At 45.3% G+C, this 17,645-nt stretch overlaps 1 protein-coding gene across 1 annotated transcript in view; it reads right to left on the bottom strand.

The window, feature by feature from the left end:
* COMMD6 (COMM domain containing 6) overlaps positions 1–17,645 on the bottom strand; it is a 49,356-nt gene that overhangs the window by 16,168 nt on the left and 15,543 nt on the right. Inside the window, exons 4-6 of the mRNA XM_075334369.1 lie at positions 16,793–16,869; positions 13,488–13,653; positions 8,214–8,366 (exon numbers count right to left, since the gene is read on the bottom strand). Of these exons, the coding sequence (XP_075190484.1) occupies positions 8,214–8,366; positions 13,488–13,653; positions 16,793–16,869 (396 nt within the window). The remainder of the gene's footprint in view (positions 1–8,213; positions 8,367–13,487; positions 13,654–16,792; positions 16,870–17,645) is intronic.

Here is a 17,645-nt window from a genome sequence, read left to right as displayed (position 1 = left end):
CACAATGGGGGGATTTAAACCGCTGGCAGCACACTCCCTGCACCTCCCGATGAAGAAAAAACAAAAAGCCAGCACCAAATGTGCACTTCAGCACTAAACATTCCAAACTGTACTTATTATAAAAATTTTGAGATTTTTGGCAAAAAATTGCAATTTCTTGAGCTGCCTCGCCACGTCACGGCAAATCTCATTAGAGGCAGTCCTACACTAAAATATTTTTATAAAATGTGCCATACGGCCTCACATATGAACAGTAGAACTGCTCTCAGCAGCACTCACCTGGTCTATTTCAATCCCGTACCCATGACTGAGTCATGGCTGTGGGCGGGACAGGTCCAAGCAAATGCTGCATGAAGTAAATAGCCTGTGGACAAAGCCTGATGACTCAATGTGAACAGTCACCAACCGCCAAAATCTAGACAGATGGAATACATCCCAAATTGGGGTGCATAGCAAGGTGGAGGTCAACCACCGACCAATTCAATGAAGAAAAAACAAAAAGCCAGCACCAAATGTGCACTTCAGCACTAAACATTCCAAACTGTACTTATTATAAAAATTTTGAGATTTTTGGCAAAAAATTGCAATTTCTTGAGCTGCCTCGCCACGTCACGGCAAATCTCATTAGAGGCAGTCCTACACTAAAATATTTTTATAAAATGTGCCATACGGCCTCACATATGAATAGTAGAACTGCTCTCAGCAGCACTCACCTGGTCTATTTCAATCCCGTACCCATGACTGAGTCATGGCTGTGGGCGGGACAGGTCCAAGCAAATGCTGCATGAAGTAAATAGCCTGTGGACAAAGCCTGATGACTCAATGTGAACAGTCACCAACCGCCAAAATCTAGACAGATGGAATACATCCCAAATTGGGGTGCATAGCAAGGTGGAGGTCAACCACCGACCAATTCAATGAAGAAAAAACAAAAAGAAAGCACCAAATGTGCACTTCAGCACTAAACATTCCAAACTGTACTTATTATAAAAATTTTGAGATTTTAGGCAAAAAATTGCAATTTCTTGAGCTGCCTCGCCACGTCACGGCAAATCTCATTAGAGGCAGTCCTACACTAAAATATTTTTATAAAATGTGCCATACGGCCTCACATATGAATAGTAGAACTGCTCTCAGCAGCACTCACCTGGTCTATTTCAATCCCGTACCCATGACTGAGTCATGGCTGTGGGCGGGACAGGTCCAAGCAAATGCTGCATGAAGTAAATAGCCTGTGGACAAAGCCTGATGACTCAATGTGAACAGTCACTAACCGCCAAAATCTAGACAGATGGAATACATCCCAAATTGGGGTGCATAGCAAGGTGGAGGTCAACCACCGACCAATTCAATGAAGAAAAAACAAAAAGCCAGCACCAAATGTGCACTTCAGCACTAAACATTCCAAACTGTACTTATAAAAATTTTGAGATTTTGAGCACACCGAGGACCATCCTCCAGAGCACATGGGCGTCCAGGAATCATCAGCGTGCACACGTGCAGCACAGATGATCCTGCACGTGTGCACGCTAATGATTCCTGGACGCCCATGTGCTCTGGAGGATGGTCCTCGGTGTGCCGACGTGCGCCGCTATTGGCAGGTAAGCGCCACAATGGGGGGATTTAAACCGCTGGCAGCACACTCCCTGCACCTCCCGATGAAGCAGAAGCGAAACACGTGTTGAGGTGCAGGGCAGCGTGTTCAGTCAGGTTTTATCCTCGGTTTCGTGGTCGTTTATCCATTTACTTTAATGGAGGCATGAATTTTGGAGAGTAACTGTAAAGCGCGGGGTTAAATTTTCCTGTCAAAAGTCTACGACGTTCCCTTGGTCACATGAGGTGTCTGTGCAAAATTTCGTGATTGTAAATGTGACGGTGCGGATACACTTTTCGTTTCATGGGGTCCAGAAGTGTGAGTGTACAAAATTTTGTGGCTGTAGCTGCGACGGTGCAGATGCAAATCCCGGACATACACACATACAGCTTTATATATTATATATATTATAGTACAGACCAAAAGTTTGGATACACCTTCTCATTCAAAGAATTCTCTTTATTTCCATGACTATGAAAATTGTAGATTCACATTGAAGGTATCAAAACTATGAATTAACACATGTGGAATGAAATATTTAACAAAAAAAAGTGAAACAACTGAAAATATGTCTTATATTCTAGGTTCTTCAAAGTAGCCACCTTTCGCTTTGATTACTGCTTTGCACACTCTTGGCATTCTCTTGATGAGCTTCAAGAGGTAGTCACCGGAAATTGTTTTCACTTCACAGATGTGCCCTGCCAGGTTTAATAAGTGGGATTTCTTGCCTTATGAATGGTGTTGGGACAATCAGTTGTGTTGTGCAGAAGTCTGGTGGATACACAGCTGATAGTCCTACTGAATAGACTGTTACAATTTGTATTATGGCAAGAAAAAAGCAGCTAAGTAAAGAAAAACAAGTGGCCATCATTACTTTAAGAAATTAAAGGTCAGTCAGTCTGAAAAAATTGGGAAAACTTTGAAAGTGTCCCCAAGTGCTGTGGCAAAAACCATTAAAAACGCTACAAAGAAACTGGCTCATGAGTCGACCATCAGGGTTTTCGATAGCGGGGTAGTCGGCGCCGGGACTACGGATACTTTACTCTCGATGAGGTTATCAGAGGTGGTCGGTCCCGGCTTCGTGCCCTGGGCGCTCACTCTGCGGCTGTGGAATGGGGTACAGGGATGATTTTTGGGGATATACGTGACGCCACCTGTGGTGTCTGGTAAACGGGATACACCAGCGCTGCCCACCTCTGAGACGGTGGTGACGGCAGCTTAAGATCTCTTAGCTCCCCACAGGTGGAGCTATTTTACCTCAGGGCGGCGTGTCGCTGACCAGGAGGGAAGCGACCGAGCGGTGATGGCTGCCTTCTTCTCTGACGTCGCAGGGTCCTGTCGAACGGCGGAGAGACGACACACCGAGTCCACATCAGCTTAAACAAGTCCTTTTTACTGGCATCTGGTTTGTTTCGCACAGTACACAGCAGAAACAGTTCGGTTACCAGAAGGCCAATGGTCACAAGTTTCGGAGGAGAGTTAATGACAGAGTCTCTCTGAGGTAACCTTCCTTTGTCTCTTTCTCGGTCCCTGCTTTGAGGGCTCTGTGACTCCCTCTTTAACCCCCTCATTAGTCTCCAACTAGTTTTCCCAGGGGTCTGATGCTGCACGATTTCTTTATCTATCCCGCAACAGCGTCGTGAACTCGGCTTGGAGTTAGTAGTCAGACTCTTGATGGGTACCGGGACTCCTCTAATTTAGGATCCCAGGTTAACAGTCAATGGTTTGGGGATGAACCTGACAAACCTCCTTGGTTCCGTTATACCGGTGTCGACCTGAACTCTTCAATCGGCTCTCGCCAGACCTAAAGTGTCCCCTTTCCGTCTGGGTTACCCCTTTTCCTGTGTTTTTCTTTTCTTTTGGGGTACCCTCGCTCAGGACGTCGGGCCTATGTTATTTGTAGCCCTTCTTTTAGTCATCAATTTACTCGTCTCTTCTTGTCACTCCTTACTGACTGACTGTTAACTGACTGTCACTCAGTCGTCCTGTCAATCACGTCGCGTCTCACGCTCAGCTAGGCTCAACCCCCTTATGGACCTACTATATAAAACAGTCCCAGGAGTTCTTCTCTCTTTCACCTGTAACCAAAGAGCACTGCACCTTGCTGTTAAGGTGCGGTATTTCCCTGTAGTGCCTAACCACAGGGGCGCTGCACTCACATGAGGACCGCCCCAGGAAAGGAAGACCAAGAGTCACCTCTGCTGCGGAAGATAAGTTTATCCGAGTCACCAGCCTCAGAAATCGCAGGTTAACTGCAGTTCAGATTAGAGACCAGGTAAATGCAACACAGAGTTCTAGCAGCAGACACATCTCTAGAACAACTGTTAAAAGGAGACTTTGTACAGCAGGCCTTCATAGTAAAATAGCTGTTTGGAAACCACTGCTAAGGACAGTCAACAAGCAGAAGAGACTTGTTTAGGCTAAAGAACACAAGGAATGGACATTAGACCATTGGAAATCTGTGCTTTGGTCTGATGAGTCCATATTTGAGATCTTTGGATCCAACCACTGTGGCTTTGTGCGACACAGAAAAGGTGAACGGATGGACTCTACATGGCTGGTTCCCACCGTGAAGCATGGAGGAGGAGGTGTGATGGTGTGGGGGTGCTTTTCTGGTGACACTGTTGGGGATTTATTCAAAATTGAAGGCATACAGAACCAGCATGGCTACCACAGCATCTTGCAGCGGCATGCTATTTCATCCGGTTTGCGTTTAGTTGGACCATCATTTATTTTTCAACAGGACAATGACCCCAAACACACCACCAGGCTGTGTAAGAGCTATTTGACTAAGAAGGAGAGTGATCGGGTGCTACGCCAGATGACCTGGCATCCACAGTCACCAGACCTGAACCCAATCGAGATGGTTTGGGGTGAGCAGAGTGAAGGCAAAAGGGCCAACAAGTGCTAAGCATCTCTGGGAACTCCTTCAAGACTGTTGGAAGACCATTTCCGGTGACTACCTCTTGAAGCTCATCAAGAGAATGCCAAGAGTGTGCAAAGCAATAATCAAAGCAAAAGGTGGCTACTTTGAAGAACCTAGAATATAAAAGACATATTTTCAGTTGTTTCACACTTTTTTGTTAAGTATTTCATTCCACATGTGTTAATTCATAGTTTTGATGCCTTCAATGTGAATCTACAATTTTCAGAGTCATGAAAATAAAGAAAACTCTTTGAATGAGAAGGTGTGTCCAAACGTTTGGTCTGTACTGAGATATATATATCTATATATATAATTGCCTTATTCTGTCTGTCTTGCTCCAAAATTGTGTCACCGTGACAGTGTCGTTAGCGTGACAACTGTCGGATTGGCCGCTGGGCTCGGCCTGCCCCCCCTCCCCCCACGGATTGGCCGCTCGCCTCGGCCTGGCCCCGCCCCCCGCATGGATTAGCCGCTCGCCCCGGCCCTCCGCACGCATCGCCCGCTCCAGCGTACACCGGCTCCCGGTACACATGTGCAGGGAACTGGCATACGCTGACGCCTCGCCCGCTCAGCCCCGCTAGAGCGTACACCGGCTCCCGGTACACATGTGCAGGGAGCCGGCACCCAGCCCTCCGCACGCATCGCCCGCTCCAGCGTACACCGGCTCCCGGTACACATGTGCAGGGAGCCGGCATACACTGACGCCTCGCCCGCTCGCCCACGCCACACGTTGGTACACTCGGCCCCGCTCCCGGCGGACATAACCTTGCGATGCTGGGATCGTGACGGAGCCGATGTACGCTGGTAACCATGATACACATCGCGTAACTATAGGAAGCGCTTCCCTTAGTTACCCGATGTGTATCATGGCTACCAGTGAACACCGGCTCCCGGTACACATGTGCAGGGAGCCGGCATACGCTGCGGTCAATAATGAAGTGTCATGCAGCGGTGAAAGAGTTAAAGACACTGCAAGACACTTCATTATAGGCAGCGGCACCCCCAGAAGAGAGAAGACAGAAGAGAGAAGACCCCGCAGTCATACCCACCAGACGCCGACCGGGAGCAGGTGAGCGCATCAAGGTCCTGCAGCGGCGGAACACAAACACACACGCACATACATAAGAACAGACACACACACCTCAGATCACACTCACTCACTCTCACACACACCTCAGATCGCATCCACACACTCACAACATCCAGTGATATCGCTTACTTCTCGGCCGAGATCCTGTGCGTGCAGTGACCTTCCAGGACCTGCCGGAGGATCACATGGCCGGAAGCATGTGGTATCTCCGGATGTTGTGAGTGTGTGAGGACGTATGTGCGATATCGTCAGTGTGTGTTTGTGTGCGCGTGTATGCGATCGGATGTGTGCGTGTATGCGATCGGATGTGTGCGTGTGTTCTGATGTGTGAGTGTATGCGATCGGATCTGTGAGTGTCGGCAGAAGGCAGAGGAGCACGGCGTGCAGCACAGCTGCTGGGACCGCCCACCGGAGGGCACAGGGAGAAGTAGGGTGTGAGTGTATGCGATCAGATGTGTGCGTGTATACTGTCTGATGTGTGACTATGGAGCACGATGGGGGGTGCGCAGCATGGGGGATGGAGCACGCTGGGGGGTGCGCAGCATGGGGGATGGAGCACGCTGGGGGGTGGAGCACGATGGGGGGTGCGCAGCGTGGGGGATGGAGCACGATGGGGAGTGCGCAGGATGGAGCACGATGGGAGTGCGCAGGATGGAGCACGATGGGAGTGCGCAGCATGGGGGATGGAGCACGATGGGGGGGTGCGCAGCATGGGGGATGGAGCACGATGGGGGGTGCGCAGCATGGGGGATGCGCAGCATGGGGGATGGAGCACGCTGGGGGGTGCGCAGCATGGGGGGTGCGCAGCATGGGGGATGGAGCACGATAGGGGGTGGAGCACAATAGGGGGTGCGCAGCGTGGGGGATGGAGCACGATGGGGAGTGCGCAGCATGGGGGATGGAGCACGATGGGAGTGCGCAGCATGGGGGATGGAGCACGATGGGAGTGCGCAGCATGGGGGATGGAGCACGATGGGAGTGCGCAGCATGGGGGATGGAGCACGATGGGGGGGTGTGCAGCATGGGGGATGGAGCACGATGGGGGGGTGCGCAGCATGAGGGATGGAGCACGATGGGGATGGAGCACGATGGGGGGGTGTGCAGCATGGGGGATGGAGCACGATGGGGAGTGCGCAGCATGGGGGATGGAGCACGATGGGGGATGCGCAGCATGGGGGATGGAGCACGATGGGGGGTGCGCACCTCCCCCCAAAACACACACACAGCGCCACACGCGCACCGCACAACACACCACACAAACACACACTGGGAACCACAAACACCGCCCTACACAGACACCCACACACAAACACCGCGGCATACACAAATATACGCACATACCACGCAACACACACACACACACAGTCCCCCAAAACACACACACGCACTCCACACCCACCGCGCAACACACACAGCACCACACACAGACAAGACTGCAGACTCACAGCGCTCCACAAACAACGCAACACACACAACGCAACACACATACAACACCGCTCTCACACACCCCCACACCCAGACAACACCCAGAACATTTACAGTGCCCTACACAAACACTGGCAACTACACACAACATCGATATATAACAAAAAACATACATTAACTACACAATAAATTCTAGAATACCCGATGCGTTAGAATCGGGCCACCTTCTATATAATACATACATACATACATACACGCACACGCGCACACACACACACACACACACACACACACACACACACACACACACGCAGTTTATATTGTAATTTGAGCCAAGAAATGAATACAATCCCCCCTCACAATGACCATCCAAGTGAGACGTAATGGGAGACGTTGGTCCTATGTAAGTGATTAAACATTTTTCACCTGTTCTGTAGATAAGTGAGGTGATTGGAAAAACCCAATAAAAACGCACCTCCACTAACACAAAAATGATTGTTGAGCAGCACTCTGCGGTATAATCATTCTTCTAAATCATAGTCTGTCACAGCTCTCACTCCTGCACTGAAGACAGCAGCTGATGCCACCACGCATTACGCTGCAGTGCAGCCTGAAACATACACATCATACGGTCCAAAAACCTGCAGTAGAGTGATTCACAAAAATTATTCTACCGCACAGTCCTGCACTAGAAGTCTTTTCTGTAAAAGTGGATGTATGTCCTAAATGCAACCGGTCAGCAGATTTTTGCTACCCGAACTGAATGTAGAGACAGAGACCGCGATTCCAGCGATGAGTTACTAATTTTACAAGTTGCTGCAGTTTTGATTAAAAACTTTATCTGTTGCAGATCTACCAGTTCTATGAATGCTGTGCTCTTTATAACCCCCAACACACCACTGATTAGCAGCTGTCAGTACACTGTGCATAGGCAGAAAGCGGCCACTTATTGTTGAGGCATGGTTGGACTACCTGGTAGCAGGTTTACTAGTCCCTTAGTGACAGTCTGTTTCTGATAAAACTCATTTTATGACAATAAGCAGGCCAGTAAGTGACATATTGCTGGAATCAGGGTCCATGGCATTGTATTATGCTGCACTCAGATTAGGTAACAAAAATCTGGTGTTAGATTCCCTCCAAGTCTCATTTATACAATGAAGAAAGGCAACTAAACAAACCTGAAACTCGGGAATAGTCATCTCAAAGACTTTCCTTTGCACTTGACCAGAATGTTCTGCAACTTTTAATTCCACAGTGACATAAGGATGATTCAGGGATTTGCAGCCATCTGAACTGATGGCCATTCCAATTTTCCACTGAAAATCTAGAAGCTGCAATTGAAAACAATACAAAACTTGTGTAACTTTAAGAATCATGCAGACAACAATAAAAAAATAGAAATTACAGTAATAATAAGCAGGATTTAATTGTGACACTCAGTGAGCAAAAAAAAAAAAAAAAGGCTTAGTTAAAATGCAAGAAATTCCATTACTTAAACAAACAACATACCGTAATATCCACTCAATATCGCAAACCTATAATGAAAATACAGTCATGGCCGAAAGTATTGGCACCCTTGAAATTGTTCAAGAAACAAAGTATTTCTCCCAGAAAATTATTGCAATTACATATGTTGTGTGTATGTATAATATATATATTATATATTTTATATATATATTTTATTTTCTGAAAATCAGAAGTGGTCAAAATAACAAAAAATGCATTGCTTTCAGTCCTCAAATAATGGAAAGAAAACACGCTCATAATCATTTAGAAACAATACTAATAATGTTTTAACTCATGAAGAGTTCAGAAATCGATATTTTGTGGAATAACCATGATTTTTAATCACAGTTATCATGCGTCTTGGCATGCTTTCCACCAGTCTTTCACACTGCTTTTGGGTGATCTTATGCCACTCCTGGTGCAAATATTTAAGTAGTTCTTCTTTGTTTGGTGGCTTGTGACTATCCATCTTCCTCTTGATTACATTACAGAGGTTTTTAATGGGGTTCAGGTTTAGAGATTGGGCTGTATATAATGGCCTAAAATACAAGAGTTTGCACTCTGAAATGCTAATCTATGAAAACTATGAATGTGTGAATATAGACCTGTCTAGCCACGAATGATTTTATCCTATATAGCAGGTTCCTACTTGCCTATACACAGGAGGTTTTTTTTTAAACCCAGAGAGAAACTTCAACATAGAGTAGGTACCAAGTTACGAGATATGCTGTGACGTGGCAACGGGGCAGATAAACAAATGCAGTTTCTATATATAACTCATTTTTCTTAGATTTCCCTTAGCAGTAATGCAGGTCTATATTCACTCATTCATAGTTTTCTTACTTTAGCATTTCAGAGTGGAACTGTCTTTTTTTTGCATTTTATGTCATGTTCAGTTATGCACCTGTTCACACTTCAGTTTGGTGAGTGGTGTCAGTCTTTTTGTCTATGTTCAATATGGCCGCCATTATGCATGGTGATCATGTTCATCCTATGCATCCTATGTCTGGTGGGATGCTGCGCACTTCCAAAGTGATGTGGTCTTTGAGGTCAGCCAGGGTGTTGACATTACCCCAATAAACACATTCTTTCAAGTGTCCCCACAACCAGAAATCACAAGCATCAAGATGGGGCAAACGCGGTGGCCATGCGTTAGGGAAGGAGCGGCTCAAAATTCTGTCATTGGGAAAATGTGCACGCAGAACATTGTTCACACAATTTGCGATGTGAGGAGGTGCTCCATCATGCATGAAGGTGATCATCTGAAGACACTGCCGCTGTTAGAGTTGCGGAACGACCACTGTTTCCAGCGGTGTGTGGTATCTCGCTGCTGTCATGGAACAGGTAGCAACCCCAGTTGGCCTCATTTCTTCATAAAAGGACCGTCCAAGGATGAATGATGAGGTGAAGCCAACCAAACGATTACCTTTGGCAAATGCAGCAGAACCCCTTCGACCGTATACAGATTTTTTTGTAGCCCATATGCGACAGTTTTGTGTGTTCACGGTTCCATTCAGATAAAAATGCGCTTCGTCGCACCACAGAACATTCCATGGCCAATTGCCTTCCACGTCCACTCTCGCCAGAAACAGGAATGCAAATGTCATGCAGGTATCAATGTCAAGAGGAAGAAGTTGTTGATGTTGGCTAATTTTGTATGAGTTTACCCGCAAGAGCTTTCGGAGAACTTTCCACACTGTGCTGTACGGGAGCCCCAACTGCATGGAAACACTGCGGGCACGGCTGTTCCCGGCAGGATTGTTTGTGCCCTGTTCCACGACGGCAGTGGCAATGTCCTCCACAACCTCTCTGCTTACCGGTCATCGCCCGCGCCCTGGCTGAACACTCAGTAACCCTGTTGTCTCAAAACGGGTCATCATCTGTGTCAGTGAATTGACAGCCATTGGATCACTACGTATGTCTTTCAAATGATGAAAGGCTCTCAGTGCAGCTGTAGCATTTCTGACATTCTCAGAAAACAACCGAACTAACAGCGCATGATTCGGCAAAGGGACAGACATCTTGCAGACTGAGTTGCAATGTGAGCTCACTGTACAGCGCCACTTTTTCATCTCGAGGAGAGTTTTGGTATAAACATTTTTTTTTTTTTTAAGAGGCCTTCGGTATACATACCAATTGTCAGCCAATTCTGTCCACTGGGTCAATCTACACACGCCCCCAAACACAAAAAATTTATTTGGAAACAAACACATAAAATAATGGCAAATTGGACAGTTTCACACAAAACTCCAAAAATAGGTAGGACAAAATTGTTGGTAAACAACTATGTTTCAAGCATGTGACGCTTGTTCAAACTCACCTGTGGCAAGTAAAAGGTGTGGCAATATGAAAATCACACCTTAACAGATAAAAAAAAGGGGAGAAGTTGACTTACTTCTTGCATTGTTTGTCTGTGTGCCATACTAAGCATGGAAAACAGAAAAAGGAGAACAGAACTGTCTGAGGACTTAACCAAAATTATTGAAAAACAGCAGCAATATCAAGGTTACAAGTCCATCTCCAGAGATCTTGATGTTTCTTTGTCCACGGCGTGCAACATAATTCAGAAATTTACAACCCATGTCAGTGTAGCTAATTTCCCTGGATGTGGAAGCAGAGAAAAATTGATGAAAGGTAGTAACACAAGATAGCATGTATGGTAGATAAACGGCCCCAATGAAGTTCCAAAGAAATTCAAGCTGTTCTGCAAGCTCAGGGTGCATCAGTGTCAGTGCAAACTATATGTCAGCATTTAAATGAAATTAAACACTATCGCAGGAGACCCAGGAAGACCCCACTGCTGACACAGACAATAAAAGCTAGACTACAGTTTGCTAAAATGTATGTCCATAAGCCAAAATCTTTTGGGAAAGTTTCTTGTGGACAGAGGACATCAAAGTAGAGCTTTTTGGTAAAGCACATAATTCTACTGTTTACCAAAAACTGGACAAGGCCTACAAAAAAAGATAAGGATACTGTACCTACAGTCAAATATGGTGAAGGTTCAAAGATGTTTGGGGATTGTTCTGCTGCCTCTGGCACTGGGTGGCTTGACTATGTGCAAACATCATGAAATCTGAAGATTACCAAAGTATTTTGGGTCACAATATAGTGCACAGTGCCAGAAAGGTGGGTTTGCATCCTAGGCCATAGGTCATCCAGCAGGACATGACCCCAAACTTCAAGAAGCCCCCAGAAATGGATGGAAACAAAAGCAATAGAGAGTTCTGAAGTGGCCAGCAAAGAGCTCAGATCTAAATCCCATTGAACACCTGTGGAAAGATCTTAAAATTGCATTTGAGAGAAGATACCCTTCAAATATGAGACCTGGAACAATTTGCAAAAGAAGAGTGGTCCTAAATTCCAGTTGAGAGGTGTAAGAAGTTTGTTGATGGTTATACGAAACGATTGATTGAAGTTATTTATGCCAAAGGGTGTGCTGCCAAATATTAAGTTGAGGGTGCCAACAATTTTGGCCGACCCATTTTTGGGATTTTGTGTGAAATTATGTCCAATTTGCCTTTTTTTCCCTCAGTTTTTTTATTTGTCTTGTTCCAATACACAAAGGAAATAAGAATGAGTGTAACAAAACGTGTGTAATTGCAGTAATTTTCTGGGAGAAATACTTTGTTTTCTGGAACAATTTCAAGAGTGCCAACACTTTCAGCCAGGACTGTAAATCATGTACAAGAACCAAAGATGCATATATTAAGTTAGGGCGCTTGTTGGATGGCCCAAGTCCATTTTATTACAGAGGGGAATGCAGTGCAGAAATTTCATGGGTCATCCTCTGTTCCTGAATATTTCATACCCTCTGATATTTTGAAAAAGAAATGAACAGCCTCCCCTCATCTTCCTAATCTGATCGGAGTGGTAAATATTCATTTATGTTGCCTCCCTTACTCTTGTTAGTGAAATAGCTCTACAGGTCCTAGTAAAACAATAAATCTGACGTGCCGGTTCTGAGAAACCACATGCAGACAAGCCTGGAAATGCACAGAGTACATCAAAACCGCCTTTCTGTACTTCCGGGATAATTTGCATCCGACTTCGAAGCTTGGTTTCTCAGCCCCGGCACATCTGATTACTACAAGACACAAATACTTTTCTAATGTTTAAATAAGACCTATGCATTCACACCACTAGTAAAATCCTTGTGACAAACTCTCATTGAAGGTTTATTCCCATCTCCAAGATCCTATGCCAATACGTAGTAAGTCTAATAGTAATATCGGCAAACACCTCCAATTAGAAATGTAGTATAGTTCTTCTGATTCATTATGTCACTTACCTCATGTTCAGGGCATTGCAAGACTTTAGGTATCCATGATTACGACCACTAGCAACTGTGAACATATGCATGGTCGTACCCTGGATCCCTAAGGTTCTGCAATGCCCTGCACATGAGGTAAGCAACAGTGATTCAGAACTATACTACATTTATAATTGGAGCTATTTGCTAATATGATTATACCTGCTACGTACAGTATTAGGATAGGATCTTGAAGATGGGAATACCTCTTTAATGTTACTTTAAAGGGATTATCTAAGACATTTATGCCACAATTGTCCGATAGATGTTGGACAAATTGGGAGACCAGGACCTTGGTGCAGTCGCTTAGTAATTCTTGTAGCTCTCACATTAATTGAGAGTGTTCGGACTATCATTGATCACGGCATATATTTTATACAAAAGCTATAAATGCTTTGGATGGGAACGGGTGTGATGGGCCAACATCATAGTGCAGTAACCAAATACATGCGTGTACACACTCATAAGTCACCAAAGGAACGCACATCTACACATACCCATCAAATACAGACACTCACTCACATGGGCTTGTAAGGATCACAAGTCAAGGTCAGCTAATGGCAGCTTTACAAGAAAGGCGTTACTGAGCCCGAAATGTGATCTGCCCCAGTCAGGGAACAGCACTACACATTACCTGTGCAGCTGGTAACAGGTCTCTGGAGCATTCAATGTCGCACAGCTTCTGACCCTCTTCGTTCCACACATGGCGGATGACCTGTATAGTCTGCTTTGGAAGCTTATAATGACTTGTAACGGTGTTTAGTAATACTTCTGTGGACAGTCTGTGTTTTGCAGCATTACTGGAAAAGGAAGAAAAAACAATGTAGCCATATATCACATAAGTAGTTTACACATTAATGGCTGTGTGATGAGTTATTTAGAGGGCACCGTTATACAAGCTGCACACTGACTACTGTACATTGTATCAAAGTGTCAGATCTTCAGTGTTGTTCCATGTAAAGATTTAATAAAATAATTAGAAAAATGAAATGAGTGTACTCGCTTGTTTTCTATTGTATAATATACATGGGTGTTGTCAAACAGTTCAAAGCCCATTCCCAGCTAATCCCCCCCCCCTACACCCACCCGCTCCCATCAGGCCTTACGCTTCTGTAAAGCCAGAGCGGTCAATCAAAGAAGAGGAGGGCAAAGCTAGATGAAGACTAGTGGAAGGCGTACCTAACTGCTTGTCCACACCAAGAGTGTACCAAACAGCGCATTTGTTTGTTAAAATATTTCTGTGAAACTCAGCAACAGATAGACACTAAAGTATGATTATAATGATCACTATCGCTTACACGTGCTGTGCTTGATTTGAACCATCATTTTGTGCTAACAGACATCCTTTATATGTATCAGTGCCAAAATTGTTAGTGGTTTAATTGCTTGGTACAATCTCATAAACATGATTATCAGCTGATCACAGCGCCTACCGATCCGTCCCATCTGCCACACCGCTCCTACCGATCCGTCCCATCTGCCACACCGCGCCTACCGATCCGTCCCATCTGCCACACCGCGCCTACCGATCCGTCCCATCTGCCACACCGCGCCTACCGATCCGTCCCATCTGCCACACCGCGCCTACCGATCCGTCCCATCTGCCACACCGCGCCTACCGATCCGTCCCATCTGCCACACCGCGCCTACCGATCCGTCCCATCTGCCACACCGCGCCTACCGATCCGTCCCATCTGCCACACCGCGCCTACCGATCCGTCCCATCTACCACACAGCGCCTACCGATCCGTCACATTTACCTCCCAGCGCCTACCGATCCGTCACATTTATCTCCCAGCGCCTACCGATCCGTCACATTTATCTCCCAGCGCCTACCGATCCGTCACATCTACCACATATGCCTACTGATTCGTAAGGGAGGAGAGTGCTATAGAAGTGATAACCAAAAATATCTGTGTATTACACTCTGCAGAGTTGAGTTGTGGCTGGAGGAAGTCACAGCAGTCTGCAACAGATTAAGAAAAGAAAAGGTGAATAACTTCAACTGGAAGCGTCATCAGTTAGTGTAAGGCAGGCTTTACACGTTGCGACATCTGTAACGATATATCGTCGGGGTCACGTCGTTAGTGACGCACATCCAGCGCCGTTCCCGACATTGCACCTTAGGAGCGACAATCACTAATCGCAAAAACGTCAAAAATCGTTGATCGGCGACACGTCGCTCCTTTTCATAATATCGCTGCTGCTTCTGCCGGTACGATGTTGTTTGTCGTTCCTGCAACACCACACATCGCTGTGTGTGGCACCGCAGGAACGACAAACATCTCCTTACCTGCCTCCACCGACAATGCGGAAGGCAGGAGGTGGGCGGGATGTTATGTCCTGCTCATCTCCGCCCCTCTGCTTCTATTGGCCGGCCGTTTAGGGACGTTGCGGTGACGTCGCAGTGACGCCGAACGCACCTCCCCATTGGAGATATTGTTCGGCAGTCACAGCGACGTCGCCGACCAGGTATGTGCGTGTGAAGCTGCCGTAGTGATAATGTTCGCTAGGGCAGCAATCACCACATATCGCATGTGCGACGGGAGCGGGTGCTATCGCGCTCGACATCGCTAGCAATTGCTAGCGATGTCTCAGCGTGTAAAGCCCGCCTAAGTCCTCAGGTAAATCCACTATCTACAGAGCTCTCAGTATTGTAGTCACTGGTAATAATGTTAGTGCTCAAGTTCTTATTAATAATTAGTATGGAAGTATTATTCAATTACTATGTAGTGGTAATATGTGGTCTGGTTGTGGTGTAGCTGTATTCGTATCTTTTATGTGGTATAATACAGTCACTATGAGATAGTAACATGTTTGCTGGTCATGGGGTGGCAGTATTTGCCCTTGTAAGTGGTATTATTTGTATGTGTACGGAGATAACTTGTTACCTTGGCTATCAATAAGGAGATGATTAATTTCCCATAAACACTTCAAAGTTTAACCCTTTCATTTGCTATCACATACTAATATGCAGTGGCAGAAATACATTTAAAAAGGATTTTTGGTGAAATCAATCCAGTTAGAGTAGCTTGTTTAATCACTGCTCCATTCAATCCCTATGGGACTACCGTGTACTGCACTTGGCTTGGTCCATCAATCATACAGAAAATTAACTGAGCGGAGATCAGACATCCGATCTAGTGCTACATTTTGAAAGTACCCCCAATTCCGCCGATCAATACAAGTCCTAAAGGTTGGACCCCTGATCAATAAATTATCACCTATACCAGGGGTCTGGACCCTTTTTGGCTGAGAGAGCCATGAACACGACATATTTTAAAATCTAATTCCGTGAGAGCGATACTCACCAGGGGGGAGCGGCTGAGAAGGTCTCAGGAGGCAGGGTAAACGATGCTGGTGCTGATTCTTCATGTGAAAAAAGAAATATGAACCGTTGATTGACAGTTATACAACGGTTCATATTTCTTTTTTCACATGAAGAATCATCAATAAAGCAAACGTTTGTTCAAAAGAACATATTTTTTCCATTTCTTTTGAGTGCTTTGTATTTTCTGATATATTTTACTTCATAGAATCAATTCTAACGGTTGAGCCAGATTCTCTCTTCTTTATTATACTGTAGTCTCAGACTGTAAGTAGGGCTCTCAATACTCATTTGAATTGTTGAATAATGTCTTATTTTGTTTGTACTACTCCTCTTTGATTTGTAAAGTGCTACAGAAGATGTTGGTGCTATAGACATAAAATTATTATGGTGATAATTTGTTTTCACCAAACAACCCTTTAAATGTAAACCATGGTAACTGTACATCCCAGCTATGGTGTGGAGACACAGCTGGCTCCTGCTCAGCTACTATTTTACAGTCGGCACTCTGCTGTTTCAGGGTCAGAACCCATAACAGGCATGTGAATGCAGCTGTAGAGTAGACTCTACCTGTGGACCCTGGGGACCCCTTCCCTACAATACATTCTTACCTGAAGAGATAGGTGACTGCATTTATTACATTTCTAACTTCATCCACGTTTGTGTCCACTCCGGCTGCTTGAAATCTCTATTAAATGAGAATGATAAACAGTTTTCAAGCTGCCATAATCCACTGCTCTCTGTTATTAGGAAACCACAATTTGTAGACCATCTTTACATAGGGTGAAGAATAAAAACCACACAAGATTCACGGAAATACCTTACCAAAATCTGACAAAGATTGTTTAAAATGTATCAGATTGTGACAGGAGAATTGGTTGGCTGTCAATAAATGTCCCCAAGAATCTGAAACAAAGTGGCTATTGCCAAGTCTGTCCATGGTAGCCATCTTTAGAGCTGCCATGTGACCACTTACAGTGCTCCTGTTATAGCAGGGTTAAAGGGGGCCAAGAATAACTTGTTTCCTGATGAGGATTTTTCTGCCACAAAAAGCAATTTCTGAAACCTGAAGAGGCTTATGGTGCTTTTTTTTTTTCTTTCCGATTTCCATTGTTTTTTGTTTTGGGCTTTTTTCAGTTTCTGGTTCATTTAGTGGCCAAATGTGGAGCTTATTTCAGGCAGAAAAGCCTCATGAATTCATGTTACTTTTTTTCGAAGTTGAAAAAATACCACTGAAAAACATTGTACTATATATTCATGTTTTCTTTTGAAACCAATAGGAAGCTTATTCAGAGAATTTTGTATGCAGATTTTGATGAAAAATTTGTCCAAAATCCCCATCTCTGGCCCTGGACAATCCTAACATTGGGCACAATCCACATTGTGAGGACTCCCAAGTCTCCGGACACAGACTGACTGCAGCCTTGTTCCCCAAGCCTGCTCACCTCCTTAAATTTAGAATTA

Source organism: Anomaloglossus baeobatrachus, chromosome 2, assembly GCF_048569485.1.
Source record: "Anomaloglossus baeobatrachus isolate aAnoBae1 chromosome 2, aAnoBae1.hap1, whole genome shotgun sequence".
Classification (NCBI taxonomy): Eukaryota; Metazoa; Chordata; class Amphibia; order Anura; family Aromobatidae; genus Anomaloglossus; species Anomaloglossus baeobatrachus.
The sequence above is the reverse complement of the archived record's forward strand: the minus strand, read 5'-3'. Positions and strand labels throughout refer to the sequence as shown.